Here is a 16479-nt window from a genome sequence, read left to right on the forward strand (position 1 = left end):
CGTTTAGCTGGCTGGTGTCCACTCCTCTACAGGTGAGGAGAATAAAGGTCTGGGAGAGGAGCATTGCCAACATTTTAGGAGTAAATACATACATTTGTCTCACCTTTGAGACCAGTTCAGCGTAAGGCTGAATCTCAAGGCAAGGGGGACAGGGCAGCCCACTCAAAAGAGCCGCCCCTCTCAGGGTGATGGCTGCCTCTCTTCGCTGGTTTGCTTTCTTCTCTAAAGCCCTGCTCTCATGGACACAGATTTTTCTCAAAAACAGAAGGTAATTTTAGAAATGAAACATTTGATTAAAGAAGCCATGGGACTTCCCTGGCGGTCCAGTGGTTAAGACTCAGCGCTTCCACCGCAGGGGCCTCGGGTTCAATCCTTGGTCGGGGAACTAAGATCCCGCATGGCGCGCGGGGAGGCCAAAAAAAAAAGAAGAAGCCATGTTATGGTGAAGCACTGAAGACAACAGATAATCCTGTGGAGTTTTAAAGAAAACTTGTTACCTTTGTTGAATGATGTTAGTTGACTCTACTGTAATGTATCAACTGAATTGAATGTTTGCTTTTGAACAAGACTTTTTCTGGGTAAGAGTTAAAAGACTTACAACAAGCTAACAGACAACAGAAATAAGTATATCAGATTTTTTAATGCAGCAAACTACATGTCAATTGTTACCTTATTCTTTTTATCTTTAGTAGACACTTTTAAAAGAAAAGAAAATAATTTTGTTGTGTCTAACTCACCAACACATGGTGTATAATGAAGACAGGACTATAATAAATTAGTTTTGTTCTGATGTTTTAGACCACTTGCAAAAAAAAAAGTTTTCAAGAACCTTGTTTCTACCTGAATACACTTGCGGTATCAATAGTTTATTGACCTTGGTTGGTGACAGTCTCAGTCAGTGTTTCTCTCCGTTGAGGAACCACTAGAAGATGTTTAATCAGAGAAGCGTGGTACTCGGGGCGGGTTTCGGAAGATGGATTTGGTAGCCGTGAGTATGGGGAGAGGCGACAAGACCAGCTTTTGAAATCTAGGGTGGCTGTGGGAGTGGGAAGATATGTGAGAGACATTGTGAAGGAAAAGTGAAGAGTTGGGAACTTCTGTCTGTAAAGGGAAGCGAGAGAGAAAATTTCACGTCAGAACGGAATCGGCGTCTTCAACTGAGAAGGTCTGAGGCTCTGGCTTTCCGGGGCATTTGTCGATAATCCCGCTGTTTAGGAAACGTAAAAAGAGATTTAAAAATATACCACAAAGGCTAAAACGGCAAGTCTAGGCAAAAAAACGCAAAATTAAAGACGAACAAACAGAGAAACATCAGTGAAGAGCGTCGCAAAGGTCGTGGGGAGCCTGAGGGATTTGCCTTTTCCAGCAAAAGGGGCCTTTGTCAAGAGGGGTCAACCGGGAGTAAAGAAGAGTGTGCTGTGCGATGAACTTGAAGCCGTGCGGCTGCGACCGGATGAGTGGAAAGGGGGGCGTCAAGTTGATGTTCTAGTCAGATTCCCTGGAGCCTATCGTACTGTAAATTCAAGAAGCTCATAAAAGAAAACCATGTCTCAGATCTACAAGCTGGGCAGGCCTGGTTCACCAGCGAGGCCAAGCAACATTCCGTAGAGCCGCGAAGCTGCGCGGAAGCAGAGAGTATGTCCAGAGGCGTGTGTTTGACGGGAAGGCCCCTGTTAGCACCCGGGATCAAAGCTCTTCAGAGGACAGGCGAACATCGGCTGCTGCGTTGTTTTTCTGCTTTTGCCAGAGAAGGGATCGCCTGCCACGTCTGAAAGGCATCTCGGCCCCTTGTTCTCTCTCCCTCCCTTATCCGGCATCCCCTGGCAATTCTAATGGCTGCCATCCATCTTGTTGCATTTCCGTTGTCATAGATGTGAATCTGTGCAGAAGTTTTCACAGATCCACAGTGAAATGGAAAAAATAACTAATGATGGGCAGAACATTTTCATAAAGCTTTACTGGTCCTTGTCAAGAACTTTCACCCTGAAGTTAGGTCCTTTCTACCTGTGGCATGAGTAAATGGCCTTTCTTTATGAAATGATGCTAGTTATAGGTGAGGAGTTTTTATTTAAAAACTCTCTGTTGGGCCCCAGTTTTATTTTTTGTACTGGTTTGTGAAATCGGCAAGTCTGGGAAGGATTCCCTGCTTGACGTGTCGCCCCGCCCCTGGGCTCCTTTACGCCGAATTAAAGCCTTGCTTCCCTTTAAAGCCTTCATCACAGTCCCCGGTGATGAGCCTCCCTCTACCGTATCAGGGACCCTACGCGGACCCTCCGCTTCAGTGGGCTCTTCTGCTCCCTGACCTCACAGCCCGTCCGTCCTCAGTCCTCTGCACCCTCTCCCCGGCTGTCTTCCTGGCTGGAATGTGTCCTGGGCGCCTGTATAAATCCGCATCGATTTCAAGGCCCAGCTTAGGTCCCCACCTTGAGGTGGCCCTTCCCTGCTCTGCTCCATCACCTGCCCTCAGGGGGTCGGGGGACTCTGGACCACCAGACTTCTGATGCTCTGTGTACCCACAATCCCCTCGCACCGTAACTAGCCCACAAAGCTTATTCAGAAACTGGTAGGTGACTGGCGGGGTAGATGCTCTGAGGGCCCTTCCGAAATAGCAGCTTTCCTGGCCGGCGCTGTGCGAGCCCTTCAGCCCTTTTAGTGCCTTAACGTAGATGCAGCCACTCGTCTGAAGGCACAAATTGAGGACTTCCAGGGCTAAACTGTGAAACTGGGCCACTAAGATGCCAGCTTAACCCTCTGTCATTCTAACTGCACCGCCTACAAAGGCTGCTCGTACTTTTATTTTCCAAAGGACCAAAGGCTAACAGGTTAGTGTCTGAATGTGCAGCATCCCATGCTCTATGGCCATGCACTCAGCATCCTGTGATAGGAGATGCCTGCCCAGCAGGACAGGGAACGTGGGGTAGGCCAATGAAAGAGCAGAGGCAAAGGTTGGAGAAATGCTTCCTGCAGGAGAAAGGTGACAGACCTGCTTTAGATTGAATGGAGCTAGAAAACATAAACCAGCAAAGGGGTCGATAAAGGGCAGGTGAGTGACAGCAGCAAGAATGAACCAGCAGAGTGCTGGCAGGCGGCATCACCTGTGTAAAGCTGCCGTTCTCCACTTCAAGTCAAGCCCTGTGCTTTACAGAAGGGCTAAGGGACCTGGGTCCAGTGCATGAAAGTTCCAGTTACGGCCCCATCGTGAGATGCAAAGAGAGCCAGATCAAATCACCTGACCACATCATATTTTCCACCTGTAAAATGGGAAGGGGGTGCGGGCATAGCGCAGCACTGAACTGCCTTTTACGTAGGAGCATTCCAAAGGATGTTACTTTATTTTTTCAATTTTTCTATAGCTTCTTTTTTTTTCTTCCAGTGTTATTGAGATATAATGGACAGACAGCACCGTGTAAGTTTAAGTGTACAGCATCGTGATGGGGCTTCCATACATCATGAAAGGATTATCACAATAAGTTTAGTGAACGTCCATCATCTCCTACAGATACAACATTAAAGAACTAGAAAATACACATTTCTTGCTTGTGATGAGAACTCTTGGGATTTTTCTCTCTACAACTTTTATACATAACCAACAGCAGTGTTAATTCTGTTTATCACGTTGTGCATTACATCCCTAGTACTCACTTATCTTAGGGTGTTCGTTTCTTTAAAACACAATAGCTTATTTTTCATCGTATCCTATGAGAAATGTAACGCGCTGCAAGAATTACGTCCAGGTTAAGATTGCACTTTAAGCGGGTTTGGTCAGTAATTCTGTAACTGCTTTGCTGCATAAATAAACCTACGCTTGTTTGTTTCAAGAGTAATAATTTCTTCAAAAAAGCAGTTTTGGTTTCTTTCGCTGATGCCTTAATCTGCTGGGGGCATTTGGGCTGCTGGAGAGGGAAGGGAGTCCGCTCTTTCACTTCAGCTCTGCCTTTTATGGGTCCAAACAATGATTACACTCAACGGCGCATTTTCTCTCTTTCTCTCTCTCTTTCTCTCTTTCTCCATCCGTCGCCCGCCTCTTTCTCCTGAGTGCCCGTTTCTGCCGCTGACGAAGCAGCAGGGCGAGTTGTCAGATCAAGTCAGGCAAGCCCACCATCTGAGTGATGCTGTCCCCACTGAAGTAACGGGCCCTGAACAGACATCCGTCTCCTTCCTCCCTTCTGCCTTCCTAGCTCCGCCATGACATTGGCCTTCTAGAGTCTGCTCCTAATTCCTATAACCACATTTTTCAAAGCTAATTTTTGCAGTCTAGAAGCCCTCTCTCCTTTTATTCCAAAGTATCATTTAAGTCCTTTTTTCTACCCCTTATTCCCTTGTTGCCCCGTGTTTACACCCATTATTAGGATCCTCTTCACTGTTTTTCCTCCTCTGGTAACTTCTGTCTTTCATTAATAAGATTCTTTCTCTCCTAGTTCTGCATCTGGGCTTATTTTAAGTAGGGCATGGTTCAGGTTTCCATTTCACTTAGACCTTTTATTGATGAAGCAGCCTTAGTATTAATATGAAATCCAATCTTAAGTATATTTTTTTGTCCCAAGGAAGTCCCTGATTTTTCATCCAGAATTTACATTTTTTTCCCTTTCTTCAAACCACCTTGTCATTTTTGAAATTTTCTCTGGTGCTGCCACCAATAGAAAAGTCACCCCCAAAATCAAGTTTTTAGTAAAATGTTGTATCTGTAATGCATATTTATGATAATAAGATAGCTTTTTAAATATATCCTAACACTTAAATTATAGGTGCCTCTTATATTTATATGCTAAAAAAAAAAGTGAGGGTATCATAAAAAAGCAAATAGTCATTAAATGTCAGGAAATATTACATCTCATTTCAGTAAACATGATAAATCATCATCCAAGATATCACCCATTCCTACAACATGAGTATAGACAAGATAGATTATCTCCAGCCCGCCAACATTAAGTCCCAATTTGCCATTATAAAGTAGGTCAATCACTGAGAAATAAAGTCTCTAGAAAAGGCCTTATTATATTAATTTGTTGAAGATGTCTCAGGATACCAAAGGAATATCTTTACATATGCAAATACTTACATGCATGTACATATACTGCTTTACAAAATTATATATATTTTTTTCCATATTGCACTGCCATAGAGGGCATAAGTTAGTAAAACTTTCAAAAAGGATATAACAGTGAATTAAATCTACTTTATAGAAAATATGGAGGGATACTACGAAATTTAATACCAGCAAACATGTTCCCTTTGAAACAGCAAATTAGATGTGCAGTTGGAATGTGGTCACACGTGAGAGAATAGCGTGATGGGGAGGGGAGCGGCTCTGTTTACTCCTGCCCTCGCCGGTGAGGCTTCTCTGTGTTCAGCAGGCTTCCAATCACTTCAAAGCATGTTTGAAGTCCTCACTGCACAGCTCGTGCACAAAGACGAATATTCTTCCAAATGTGTGCGGCTACTGTTGCCGCAGACGCTCTCACGAGTAAGAAGAACTTGCAGTTTCCTATTTAATGCCGAGTTCATGCCTCTTTTATTCAGCTATGACAGTGAAGGTCGTCTGACAAATGTGACATTTCCAACCGGAGTGGTCACAAACCTCCATGGGGACATGGACAAGGCTATCACAGTGGACCTTGAGTCATCCAGCCGAGAAGAAGGTGTCAGCATCACTTCAAACCTGTCCTCCATCGACTCATTCTACACCGTGGCTCAAGGTAAACACGAAAGCAGAGCTTTCAATGGCCCAGTTTAAAATACTACTGGTGGGGCTTCCCTGGAGGTCCAGTGGTTAAGACTTCACCTTCCAATGTAGGGGGTGCGGGTTCGATCCCTGGTCGTGGAGCTAAGATCCCACATGCCTTGGGGCCAAAAAACCAAAGCATAAAACAGAAGCAGTATTGTAACAAGTTCAATAAAGACTTTAAAAATAGTCCACACCAAAAAAAAAAAACACTCTTTAAAAAGTAAAATACCACTGGCACCCGGGTAGAAAGTGGCAACCCCCATTTTATAAGATGAACCAGGAAAGAGAAGGTGGAAATATAAACCCCTAGAGATATTGATGAGATAGTCTAACGTCTACGTGTAGTGTTTATTTAGTAATATATACGTATATAAAATCACATAATATCTAAAACAATCTGTTAACCTAGAAATTACGGTTTTTTTCTTTCCCATTTAATAAAACACGTTAATTCCCACTCTTCACTTGCATCTAAAGGCCCTTTGGCATCATCATCACCGCCATGGAAGGCCAGCAGGCTGAGCTTTCCGAATCCGTGCACGATGCAGCGTTTGAATCCGCATCTCATGCCATCACTGGAAATTGTATACCCATATGTGTAATAGCTCAACTTTCCATTTTTTCATTCAGTCTGTAGGTATATATGTCCAATAACTCCATGATGGAACCTCCCACCATATTCCCTTTTGATGTAATCTTGAAAAGGCCTGTTTACAATGACAATTGCAACTGTGAGATCATTGCTCTAAGACTTATTGCTAAATCTGAGTTAAGCTTCTCTGACTCTTTTTTTTTTTTTACCAATTCTGTCAGTTAATCTCTACAGTCATCTAAAATCAGTATTGCTTGAATTCATTGCTTCCCCAAATGGTCCTATATTATTCAAAAATTTTAAGTTGAGGCAATAGCCTACAATATGAGAGGGTGTTTTGTACAAAATATGACTTCCTTTTTTTTTTTTTAATTTAGTTGTTTTTGGCTGCATTGGGTCTTCGTTGCTGCGCGTGGGCTTTCTCTAGTTGTGGCGAGCGGGGGCTACTCTTCGTTGCAGTGCGCGGGCTTCTCATTGCGGTGGCTTCCCTTGTTGAAGAGCACAGGCTCAAGGCACACGGGCTTCATTAGTTGTGGCACGCAGGCTCAGTAGTTGTGGCGCACTGGCTTAGTTGCTCTGTGGCATGTGGGATCTTCCCAGACCAGGGCTTGAGCCCGTGTCCCCTGCATTAGCAGGCAGATTCTTAACACTGCACCACCAGGGAAGCCTGACTTCCTTTTTTAAAGTCAATTTCAGGGGGAACTATCTCCTTATATTTTTGGTATAGAAGGTACAGATATTAACTCGTTTCAAAACATCTTTAACAAAAGATATAGGGATGAATATTGGGAAGATGTCTTCTAAACCCTTGGAGGAGACACACCAGCCTCTGAAAAGAACACGTACTTGGTTCTTTGCAAAACATTTACTGGAGGTCGAACCTTCATTTATTTAATCAGGCAAATAAAGTAGAGAAGGACTTTAAATTCCCCTAAAGTTTGCCTTTAACATTCAGCCAAATCTCTTACAGCATGAGATGCCAGAAATCGAAGTTGTTTTGTTATTTTCTAAAAGGATATCATTAAGTACTTTTCATTCCCTTATAAATGGAGTCCAGTCAATGTTTTAGAAATTCATATCACTTCTAACCCCACAAGCGATCTGGTGTTTAATGCACACCTACAGTTCATGTTTTCTGCTGCTTGTTTTCTAGATCAGTTAAGGAACAGCTACCAGGTTGGTTACGACGGCTCCCTTCGAATCCTGTACGCCAGTGGCCTGGATTCGCACTACCAGACAGAGCCACACGTTCTGGCCGGCACAGCTAACCCAACAGTTGCCAAAAGGAACATGACTCTTCCTGGTGAAAACGGTCAGAATTTGGTGGAATGGAGATTCCGAAAAGAGCAAGCCCAAGGCAAAGTCAATGTCTTTGGTCGAAAGCTCAGGGTAAGTCAGTGTCAGAGCGAGGTGACAGCCACCCGGTCCTCTGTGTCATGCAGTGGCCTGTCCAGGAGGGCGGGCCTAGGACTCACCTCCTGTTCACACTCAGGGTAACACCTTACCTTAGAGCATGAGTTACAGCCAACCATCAAGCCATCAGATCACTCATAGAAAAAGCCAACTATTTGAGAAAAGCGTTTTCTTAATATAGCTTTGATTAAAAATCAGTTCTTCCCATAGAGAATGGACTTGAGGATATGGGGAGGGGGAACGGTAAGCTGGGACAAAGTGAGAGAGTGGCATGGACATATATACACTACCAAATGTAAAATAGCTAGCTAGTGGGAAGCAGCCTCATAGCACAGCTCCGTGCTTTGTGACCACCTAGAGGGGTGGGATAGGGAGGGTGGGAGGGAGATGCAAGAGGGAGGGGATATGGGGATGTATGTATACGTATAGCTGATTCACTTTGTTATACAGCAGAAACTAACACACCACTGTAAAGCAATTATACTCCAAAAAAGGTGTTAAATTAAAAAAAAAAATCAGTTCTTCCCTGGGAGATTAGGGTAGTGCATGTAGCACAATTCCAAATAGCCTGGATGGCCGACAGATTCTTGTTTTACTGATATTGCCCTAATAATCTTACGATTTTCCTTTACCCACTCAGGAGTGATGGCTTCCTAATGGGATGGGGATGGGTAAGAGTTGGATGAACTATTAAAAGTATTCCAAGTCATAAATATGTATCTTGAAAGAGGTGGGTTGGCCTTTGAAAGTTGGATCCTTCCTTTGCATTCTCAATATTTTTAAAGTACAGCTTAGGCACCTAGAAGAGGACCAACGTCACGTCGGAAACCCCCTGCCACCTCCTCCCTGTTGAAGGGAGACCCAAACTGACGTCACTGTTCTGAGAAGTGTGATGACATTGCTGAGTACGCTCGTGTAATTGACCTCTGCAAAATGTTCTCTGTGTTGCCTTCTTAGGTGTTTTTATTCCTCCATCTCACATTGTGGGCCAACGAGATCTAGAAAGCAAGCTGTGCTTTATGATAGCTGTTTGGTAAAGACATCATAGATTAACTACTAAAACACGGGTTACAAGGAACCACCTTCAAACCACTATAAACTGAACCGGATTCATTCTTTCTATTAGCAAACAGATTTTCATTTATCAGATAAATGTAGATAACTATTCCTAAAATTACTTCCCTTGCTGTTTAAAAAAAAGTTCCTTAAAATCAAGGAGAGACAAAAAACATGGAGGATAACCATTCATGTCCTTTTTTCAGCACCAAAAAATGGTTAAATTATTCTTATTATAACAGGCCAACATTATTTCCCAGGACAAGCCCTCATGGTAAGAAACAGCTACTACATATTGTCTCTGGCTATTTCCAAGAAATAGAAATGAAGTGAGAAGGAATCAGTGCCTCAAATACAGACTGTCCAACTCACAGTTACATTCTAATTCCTCTTCAGTTGCAAGGCAATAGAAATGAAGTGAGAAGGAATCAGTGCATCAGATAGACTGTCCAACTCACAGTTACATTCTAATTCCTCTTCAGTTGCAAGGCAGGGGTTGGGACTCTAAATGCCTGGTCTTCTGAAACCAGTGTTTTGCTCCCACTTCACCCGTCTCCCAGGCTATGGGAACCTGGATGCCCTAGCTCTGGGGCCCTGCACCAGGAGTTCTGGTGGATAGGAGCTGGGGAGGCTGGAGGGAGGTTATCCCGTGAGAAGGGCCAGGAGAAGATGGAATAGAACCTCAGAAAGAAGAGCATGATTAGGGGGCAAGTAACATGATGGGAAGAAAACAAGCTCCAGGCTCATTCCGGGGTCGCTTTCAGAGGGTCTTGGTCTGTTACCAGAGTCAGCGCCAGCCCTGGCCTTTTCTTCTGCCGAAACAAGGAACTGAGCTGCCTGCGTGCCTGTCGGCTGCTACCACTGACCGCTGCCCCTGGGCCATGCTTCCTTGGGTCACTGCAAACTGGAAGCTAGTTCACAGGCTTTGTCTTAGTCAGCTACCCCTACAGCAGGTGTGGTGTGCCCGTACACACACATATACGCACAGAGTCCCACGTGTACCTGGACACGGGACTTACTTCATCAAAAGACACGAAGCTTCTGCTTGCATTTGTGCTCAAAAAATGTGGGTTCTAGATCAGGCTCCACTTTTTACTACTAATAAATCTTATAGGACAGTCCTAACATCTGTAAAGCTCATTTTCCTTACCTATATGATGATATCCATATTATGACGGCAATAATACGACATTGTGTAGATAATATCCTGACCTTATGACACGGACACGATATAGATTAGCTGTATTATGGATAAATATAATTTGCCCTACCCTGCCGCTGTCTCACACAATTGTCACAGGACAAATGAGATAATGTGAAAATCCTTGAAAAACGAAAGGCATGATTACATATTCTGTAACCCTAACCCAGAGAATCTGAACCATGGGCACAAACAGTGGGCATTTATTCCCACCCAACAGATGGATAGGAAAAATCCGGTTAACTCACTTGTTACGAAAACACAAGAAAGATTATGGGAGATGCTTTGCCCAGAAACTGACCACGTAACACGTGGCCCACTGTTCTTTGAGACAAGCTAGTCTAAGTGCATCCTTCTTTTTCCTTTTTAATACTGATTTTCTAGACATAAAAAAGGAATTAAGAAGAGTAGAGGAAAAAGCCGATTTTAAGTCTCTGATTCTCAGTCTCAGATTCTAAATGAAGAAAACACCTCCCTTTGGGGAGAAAGAGGTCAGTGCACACAGGCATGGGTGTGAGTTTCTTTCCAAATACCAGAAGGACAATGCCTCAGCAAGTCATTTCAGAAGATACACTGTTTAAAACGGCCTGTTCGTTCACACTGAAAGGAGATTTCCAGCTGATACGTGTGACGGCTCACATAGAGACAGTGCCAAGATCACAAGGGAGGGTTGCGTACTTTCAAGAGCGATATGGGAACATATGTTTATGTATAACTGATTCACTTTGTTATAAAGCAGAAACTAACACACCGTTGTAAAGCAATTATACTCCAATAAAGACGTAATAAAAAAAAAAGATAAGATTGGATGTGCTAGCTCGGCTTGCTAATTTCATCCTCTGTGGATTCTAAGAGAGGAATTCTAGGGAGAAAGCAATGGTGTGAAAATCTCGTTGGGGGACCGGACCTGGAATCTGCCAAATTAGGGCGCAGAGGAGGAAGGAGGGGCATGACGCGAGGCCACCAGGGCCTCTGAATCAGGAATCAGAGTCAGAATCAGCCCGAAAAGCCGCCCGTTTTTACTCCACCCTTTCCTGAAACAGAGGACGTCTCTTCTCTTACCTTTCATTATCTACTAGCAGAAACGTCTTTTCATTTTTAAGTTACTGGCCTAAATCTAGCTATGGGCCTGACACAGGGTGGGCACTCAAATATTTATTCAATAAATGAAAGAATGAGGAAGAGCCAGCGTTAGAATCGGGTTATTTCCTTGCCTCTAGATCTTCCTCAGAGAGAAGCTGTAGGAATAGCAGCACATCCTTGCAGATGTTTGACTGCAGGAGACCTAACACTCAGTTGAATAGATCACATGGATATAATAGGTATAACACTAGATGGAGTGGTTTAAAAAGTAAAAAGAAAAAAAAAAAAAAGGCAAGGAGTACAAAAGGAAAAATTATACAAGAAATGAGCAACATGGAAAGCATTTTCTGTGAAACTGCATTAAGGGAAAGGGGGTTGGATACATAGGGATACCCAGCAGAGGCAATCGTGGCAGAGATGTGGGGAAACAGAACAAAGATGAGACAATTCCTTAGCTTACTCGCTTGTACCTACATTTTTTTAAAAAAAGACATGCATAATAGTTGCTTGTCCTTGTCTTACAGTATTTGGTAAACAGTCCTAATTTTTGTCAGTGTTGGACTTTAGAACCAGCCTTTGATCAATTCCCAAAAATTGTTATGCTATCCTAATAATAAAAGTCATCTTCTAAACTTGCCCAGAATTCTGATGCTTAAAGGAAAACATTTAGTGGATTACGTGAAAAAGAAATTCTCGAAACTTGAAGGCCAAAAGGGTGTTTTGAGGCATGCGTAAATATGATAGCTTATTTAACTCTTATTATGCCCATCACTTTTGTGTGACGTCCTGTGTCTCACTTTCGTCTGACTAGCAGGGGGCCTAGAGTGGGATGGTGCGAGCAGTTAGCACTTGCTGGCGTGTGGAGGGGACACAGAACCGCCTGCAGACGGTTGATGTTCTAACAAGGACACCAGGGAGTTGAGATAGTGTCACAAACATTCTGGATACCTGAATACAGCCTGACTGTGCTTCGTGTCGTCAAACATACAGACATTGTTTTAACCTCTTTATGCCTCAGTTTTTCAAGCGTTACAGAGGGAAAATAACTACCCACTTCCCGATATCAAAGGGGCATTGTGATTGATTGCAGGCGTGCTGGACATGATCTTTGAACATGGGGATTTTCCATGCTTACTTAAAAGAAACGCTGTAGGGCTTCCCTGGTGGTGCAGTGGTTGAGAGCCCACCTGCCGATGCAGGGGACACGGGTTCGCGCACCGGTCCGGGAAGATCCCACATGCCGCGGAGCGGCGGGGCCCGTGAGCCATGGCCGCTGAGCCTGCGCGTCCGGAGCCGGTGCTCCGCGACAGGAGAGGCCACAACAGTGAGAGGCCCGCGTACCGCAAAAAAAAAAAAAAAAAAAAAGAAACGCTGTATATCACAAAGGAATTCATGGTGAGCTTTTATCCAGACACAACATTTGGATTCATTTTTATGTAGCTGGAGGTATCGTAACGATCTGATAGAAGGTTTTTCATCTTAGGTGAACTACTCAATGTCACTTGATATTTTTTTATGTTAAAAATATTTATTAAAAGGCCACTGGGGCAACAATGCTGGTCCTCTATGATTGTCAAAAAAAAGTTTGCAAAATAGTTGTGATTTCATACAGGTGCAGTTAAGCGGACTGTGTTCCAGATGGAAATGTCCCTTGACTTGTGCATTTTGTCTGCAACACCCAAAGGAGAACATGCGGGCAGGTTTGAGAGGGATGGAAAAAAACAAAACATCTGTTAGTATCTTCTGAAATGTTACCTATTGAATAACAGTGGCTGGTGTCTGGAAACAGTAAGAACAGTTAAAACCTTGGCTTGTATTGTGAACGTGGAGAAAAACACAGCCACATTCTAATTCTTTCCTCATTTCTTCAGTTGGAGGACACAAGAAAGGCATTTGTCTGGATAAAAAGAAAAATGTTAACTGCTATCCAGATGTTTGGTCTCGTGGTGCTTCTAGATGTTTCCATATGGTGACATGCGTGGTGTGGCAGCGTTAGATGTTCTCCTGGATGCTTTGGTGTTGTGCAGCCAGAGTCCCAAGCCAGAGCAACAAATCAGAAGCCCGGTGGTGGGCGCAGGCGTGCAAAGAAGGGGTCCCAGGCCTGCCTCTGGCCCCTCTCCCTTCCTGACCAAGCAGCCATACCAGATCTGCAGAGCAGATTTCCTGTACTCTACCCGTAGGAAATACTGCAGAGGCAAAGGAGGGTTCAGGAAGGCAATAAAGACTCGAGATACAAATTAAAATGAATACAAGTAAAACGCAAACAGATGGGGTGCGACTGCGGGCTGCAGTCCATGGAAACTAACTACACAGGCGGTCTCGCTTGGCTATTCGTAGCCTGGAATAACCTGAGGACGGAAAAAGGAGGGCAAACCTAAACGCTCTGTTGTTTTGTTTTTTAAATCACAATGTGAGAAAAACAAGAGCCCTAGGAAACCATTTAAATTGTGCAAAGCCTCTTCCTTAAGGCATCACAAGTGTGCAAATAGAAGCTGAAGAGCTGGATTCTGCCAGTTCAGTATTGAGCTCTTTGATATCAAATCACATCTGTAAAACTACAGACTTAAAAATACATCCTTGTAAGCTAGTAGCTTCTTTCCGAGGTACACAAAGCATCCTGCAAACCTAAACTCATCAAGTCTCACAGCATTCACAGACGGCCGAGCAGCTATTCTGCAGAAATTTCCACTTGGGAAAACAGAAGCCCGGAAAGCCTTCAGCTGGCTGGTCAGAATCATATAAACTCACTGAGAGCCCAGGGCCTCGCTGCTTCTAGACCTTGTGGTGTGTGGAAATGGGGCTTTCGGACTCCTGGCTGCCCCCTCCGACACAGGCACACACCCCACACCAACACACACCAGTTGCTCTATGGCTCGAGGGGTTTTTCTTTTTCCTGCATCAGCTGGATGTGCAATGACAGAACTGAAAACTTAAGGGCTCCTCACCTGCATCCAGGGCTCTGCTTTCTCATTCGTTGTGAATCATCTGGGTGCTTCCCCGGCACCCTGACCCCGACCGCTTTGCCTGCTAGGCGTGAACTTCTTTGCAGCTCATATCTTTACCCTTCCATGGACTTCACAGTACCCCCCCCCTGAAGAGCTAATTGGAAAAGTTTAAATAAAGCTTAAGGAGAATTTTTTCATGGGCCTTGTTCAATGGCCGTGATACAAGGCACAAGTTTTTATCCCAGATTTTACATACATATACGTGTATATTATGTATGTACGTGTGTGTGTGTGTAAGTGGTGTGTGTGTGTATATAAGTGGTGTGTGTGTATAAGTGATGTGTATGTGTGTGTATAAGTGGTGTGTGTGTGTGTGTGTGTGTGTGTGTGTGTGTGAGAATTTTTTCATGGGCCTTGTTCAATGGCCGTGATACAAGGCACAAGTTTTTATCCCAGATTTTACATACATATACGTGTATATTATGTATGTACGTGTGTGTGTGTGTAAGTGGTGTGTGTGTGTGTATATAAGTGGTGTGTGTGTATAAGTGATGTGTATGTGTGTGTATAAGTGGTGTGTGTGTGTGTGTGTGTGTGTGTGTGTGTGTGTGTGTGTAAGTGATCAGCTGGAACTGTCTGTTTTGAAGTTTCTAGCTAGGACATGGTCAAGTAAAATTAAGATTTTCCCATTTAACTTGTAACAATCCGAACAGTTAACAAGCATTTTGGTATGGACAAGCCACCATCACCACAAAGGTACAGTAGAAAACCAAAGAATGGACTGGCCCTCGTCTGCTGCAAACACTGTAGACCATGTGTAAAGTAGAATTTAACCAAGGCCACATGTCCACCACAGTAACAGATGCTGGCTGGTGTGTGCCCTGGACCACAGACAGTAACAGCCAGATGTAGTCAGAGATTCTGGACATGACACAGAGACCCTACGACAACAGCATGGGGCTAGATTTGTAAAGTAAGCACAGTGGTCAGACTGTGTAGATGTGGGAGTGAAGGATTTGAAGTCCTTGCCAGTGAACCAGATGTTATCAAAGAAAAAGGCATTCCAAAAAATTGTGACACTTCAGCACTTAGCCAAAAACAAGGATCATGTTTGTAACCTCCTGCTATTTCAACTAATTAATAATTTACAGTAATGTGGGTTCCACATTATCTGCTCTTAACTGCTCCTCGAAGGGCTAGAATCACGTTTACCACCATTTTATTTAATGTAGCCATGATTAATCTAGTAAGCAATTATTTCCCAATGTCTTCTGGGTGGGGCGGGGCAGGGATTTGAGTAATGTGCAGAGATGTCAGGTTTACCACCTTCGTATCTTCTGAGCAAACTTTAAAGCAAATGCATTTCGGCATTTTTCTTATCGGTTGCTTAAGGTTACAAAATTTAATTGAAAAGGTTTTGAACAAATGCCAGGCTGTATTTCTGCTTAATGAAACCTTTTAAAAGAGCAGTTAATCTACTGCCTTGCACTTGTACCCAAGAAGTTGCTAAATTAGTTTACTGACAAAGAGAATCAATCGTCATAAACGGTGTTTAAACAATAGTGGGGACGCTGAAGAGTAAAAAGCGGCTGGTATTGGAACAGCATGATTTATTTTATCCTCTTGTTTGTGTGGTAACAGGTTAATGGCAGAAACCTCCTTTCAGTTGACTTTGATCGAACAACGAAGACAGAAAAGATCTATGATGACCACCGTAAATTTCTCCTGAGGATCGCCTATGACACATCAGGGCATCCGACTCTCTGGCTGCCGAGCAGCAAGCTGATGGCCGTCAATGTCACCTATTCATCCACGGGTCAAGTGGCCAGCGTCCAGCGAGGAACTACGAGTGAGAAAGTAGATTACGACGGACAGGGGAGAATCGTTTCCCGGGTTTTTGCTGACGGGAAGACATGGAGTTACACGTACTTGGAAAAGGTACGCCTGCACACCGAGGGTAAACACAGGTATTTTCCAGCAGTCACCCAAGCACACTTCCGGGGGGGCCAGTGTCACGTGACTGAGCCCCGCTTCTTGTTCTGAGTACCCACGTGTAAATCACATCTGTAGAGCACTGATGAATTTCTGCATTAGCCACGGTGTTTCTCCTCAGTTAAGTTCTCCTCTCCGAAACCCTTTTACGTGATTTGTGCTGTGAACAAACAAGCCACAACAGCGCCCACCTGCCAACCTCATACGTCAACAACATTCACAGACTAGACCTTGAGCTTGTTAGTCATTTGTAAATCATCTCCGTGCGAGCTTTTTCATTTGAGAAAGAGCCTTACGCGTTCGCACAGTTAAAGCTGTCAGTTTTGCGTTGTTGCCCGCAGAGCTTTGACATAACCATAAAAAGCACATACACCCGACTTATGCATTAGTAACCAAAAGAGGCTGTTTTTTAAAAAAGCCACGCGTCTGGTCCTCTGTGGCCTCTCCCCTTTCTTCTGCATGTAAAGGGCAG

At 43.9% G+C, this 16479-nt stretch overlaps 1 protein-coding gene across 1 annotated transcript in view; it reads left to right on the plus strand.

Annotated features, from left to right (window-relative positions):
* The window catches only part of LOC112401351 (teneurin-3), a 200643-nt gene that overhangs the window by 172048 nt on the left and 12116 nt on the right, over window positions 1-16479 (plus strand). Inside the window, exons 22-24 of the mRNA XM_024747546.1 lie at window positions 5521-5696; window positions 7471-7706; window positions 15657-15953. Coding sequence (XP_024603314.1) covers window positions 5521-5696; window positions 7471-7706; window positions 15657-15953 — 709 coding nt within the window. The remainder of the gene's footprint in view (window positions 1-5520; window positions 5697-7470; window positions 7707-15656; window positions 15954-16479) is intronic.

The sequence above is a fragment of the Neophocaena asiaeorientalis genome, unplaced genomic scaffold (genome assembly GCF_003031525.2).
Source record: "Neophocaena asiaeorientalis asiaeorientalis breed wild unplaced genomic scaffold, Neophocaena_asiaeorientalis_V1.1 scaffold683, whole genome shotgun sequence".
NCBI classification, from domain to species: Eukaryota; Metazoa; Chordata; class Mammalia; order Artiodactyla; family Phocoenidae; genus Neophocaena; species Neophocaena asiaeorientalis.